General features: G+C 40.7%; 1 protein-coding gene across 1 annotated transcript; it reads left to right on the top strand.

Moving 5' to 3' along the window:
- The first annotated feature begins 1,070 nt into the window (after positions 1-1,070).
- Positions 1,071-2,294, top strand: LOC137278872 (uncharacterized). Its single transcript, XM_067811376.1, has one exon. It carries the CDS (start codon positions 1,071-1,073, stop codon positions 2,292-2,294), a length of 1,224 nt encoding a protein of 407 aa, XP_067667477.1.
- Positions 2,295-2,570: the final 276 nt, after the last annotated feature.

Here is a 2,570-nt window from a genome sequence, read left to right as displayed (position 1 = left end):
GATGAAGATCCTCCGTTTTGTATCCCTTATGATGAAAGAATCACGATCACGCCTATCTTGCTTGACTGTGTTGAGTATTCCATCACAAGGGACAACTATTTCAAATCACGAACTATGAAGAACCAGTTCCCATTTACTTATTGCATTTTAAAAGAATTAGATCTGTTAACTGATTTGTAAACAGATAAATATTTTATAATTGGAAGTTAAAATTAGTAACTCAAATTGTTAGCGGCTGTGTCAAAAGGGTTAACGTATTGTAAAATCATTGCCCTCCTGAGAGGGCATTTGATATGAATTTAATTTTTCCATGTTTTTAATCGTAGTACTTTTATCATTTTAATGTATGGCTAATTCTCTGCATAAAAGCCAATGGCTGAGGGGATGGTGTAACTCGAGCTAGGGTCCATGCAGGTAGCAAAAATCCCAATGGTCCCTAGTATTGTGATCCACCTTCAGTTGTTAACAATCTAGAGCCCATTTTATATTGTATTGTCCTCCGTAGTTCAAATGTTTTTATTTAACTGCTTGTCTTAAATCGATATATGTTATATATACTCGTGGTTTTGCCGTTCTTCGTCAACGGGGTGTTAGTTCTTGATCTACAGTGTCATTATTACTTGTTCTCGTCAAGATATCGCTGCGTCGATGTGACGATAAATATTAACTCACTCACTTGTTCAAGTGCGTGAAGGAGGTTGCCACTATCTTGAAGCGATTCAGACAGCTCATTGTATATGGGATTAGGGAACTTCCTCACACACATTTGTTGGAGTAGACAGAAACTGGATGCAAGCTATCAATCCTTAGATTATGGTGCAAATGCTTGTGTTGTTCAAAGTTTTTGGCAAAAATTATTACGCATGTGATAGCTGAATATTATGAAGAAGGAGCGTGCATGCCTGAAATAGATTTTCATGCGGAACTCCTTCTGCTAAGCATAATTGATTTGTTATTAATTTCTATTTAAGATTTGTCGCAACGATATAAATAATATAAGACTTGTCTTTTCTTCAGACAAAACGTCCCCCAGCTGAACTGCTTACAACGAGAAAACCACCACATCAATTATGGCCTTTCGGATACTCTGTTCAGGAATCAGAAGACATCTACAAATTCGCAAGACAATAACTTCTGTCCCCGTGATACACTTTGCAAATATTCCAGGGATATATCGCCCATATGGAAAAACAGGTGACGGAAGTTATGGATCAACACTCGGAAAGCAAAATGTTGGATACTTTGAACCAGTTCGAGAAACGATTCTCAACTTGGCCCAAACCATTCCTTTCACGGACAAAGACTCGGTCTTCAACATTGCCGACTATGGTGCAGCTGATGGTTCCACGGCCATGGCCATTTTCCGTGAGTTGTTGGCAACATTGAAAGATCATCATGGTCCCGATACCCAGTTCCAGGTGATCTATGAAGATTTGGAAATGAATGATTTCAATTCCCTCTTCAAACGCATGTCAGGAATCATCCCTGATCCACCTTCCTACCTCCTAGAAATGGACAATGTCTATGTTCTTGCGTCAGGGACAAACTTCTACAAGCAGTGTGTACCATCAAACTCAATCCATTTCATGATGTCGATGGCGTCTGTACACTGGCTGTCAAGGACGCCAACCGCCTCCAAATACTCGCTTTACAAAAATGCCCAGAGTAGTGCTGAGGAGATGACTGCACTACACAAGCAAGCTGAATTGGACTGGGAAACCTTTTTACTAAGAAGAAGTAGAGAACTGAAATTGGGAGGCTTACTTGTCGTAAGTGTCTTTGCTGAGTTTCATGACAGAAACACTGGAGAAAACAGATACACTGTGCAATCGTTTATAGGTCTACTGAACGAGGTATGGAAAGATTACTGTGTAGCTGGTAAAATCACAAAAGAAGAGTTCAAGAATACGCAGTTTGGCTTTTGTTTTCGTAACATGGAGCAGGTCAGAAAACCATTCGATGACAAACTGTCACCAGTTTCCAGGTCAGGATTGACCCTCTTGTCAGCTGAAACTGTAGTGATGCCTGATGTATTTTACAACGACTGGAGAGAGAAGAAAGACAAAGAAGGAATCGATGATAGGGAGAAGTTTGCCAGGAAGTACATATCTGCTCACAGGAACTGGAGCAACAGTACCTTCATGAATGGTCTCTCGGACTCCCGATCACTGGAGGAGACGGAGCAGGTAGTTGATGGGCTGTACAACGACGTGGAGAAACGCATGGCAAGGATGAACCCTGAAATATTCAAGGATGATTTGAGATATATTTATCTCGTGATCAGAAAAGAATAATCACGCAAGAAGTAAGACGAGAAATCGTGAACAAGAATAATAACAGTGAAATGAACAGCCTGAGTATGAGGGGGTACTTGGTTTTGGAAACTATATGAAATGGACCACTGAATATCACTGATGAGACCAGGTGTTCACATAAATGTTAAGCATGTTCTGTCCTACAGGTAGCACTGTGGACGCCACACAGGAGCAACGGTGACATGTGACATTGTTTGTTGCATAGGGCTTGTAACAGTCCTACCCGGTTGTAATACCACCCTGGGTATCCCAAGA

The sequence above is a fragment of the Haliotis asinina genome, chromosome 1, assembly GCF_037392515.1.
Source record: "Haliotis asinina isolate JCU_RB_2024 chromosome 1, JCU_Hal_asi_v2, whole genome shotgun sequence".
Classification (NCBI taxonomy): domain Eukaryota; kingdom Metazoa; phylum Mollusca; class Gastropoda; order Lepetellida; family Haliotidae; genus Haliotis; species Haliotis asinina.
The sequence above is the reverse complement of the archived record's forward strand: the minus strand, read 5'-3'. Positions and strand labels throughout refer to the sequence as shown.

Coding starts and splice junctions, on each gene's coding strand:
- LOC137278872 (XM_067811376.1), top strand. CDS start 1,071: ATGGCCTTTCGGATACTCTGTTCAGGAATCAGAAGACATCTACAAATT.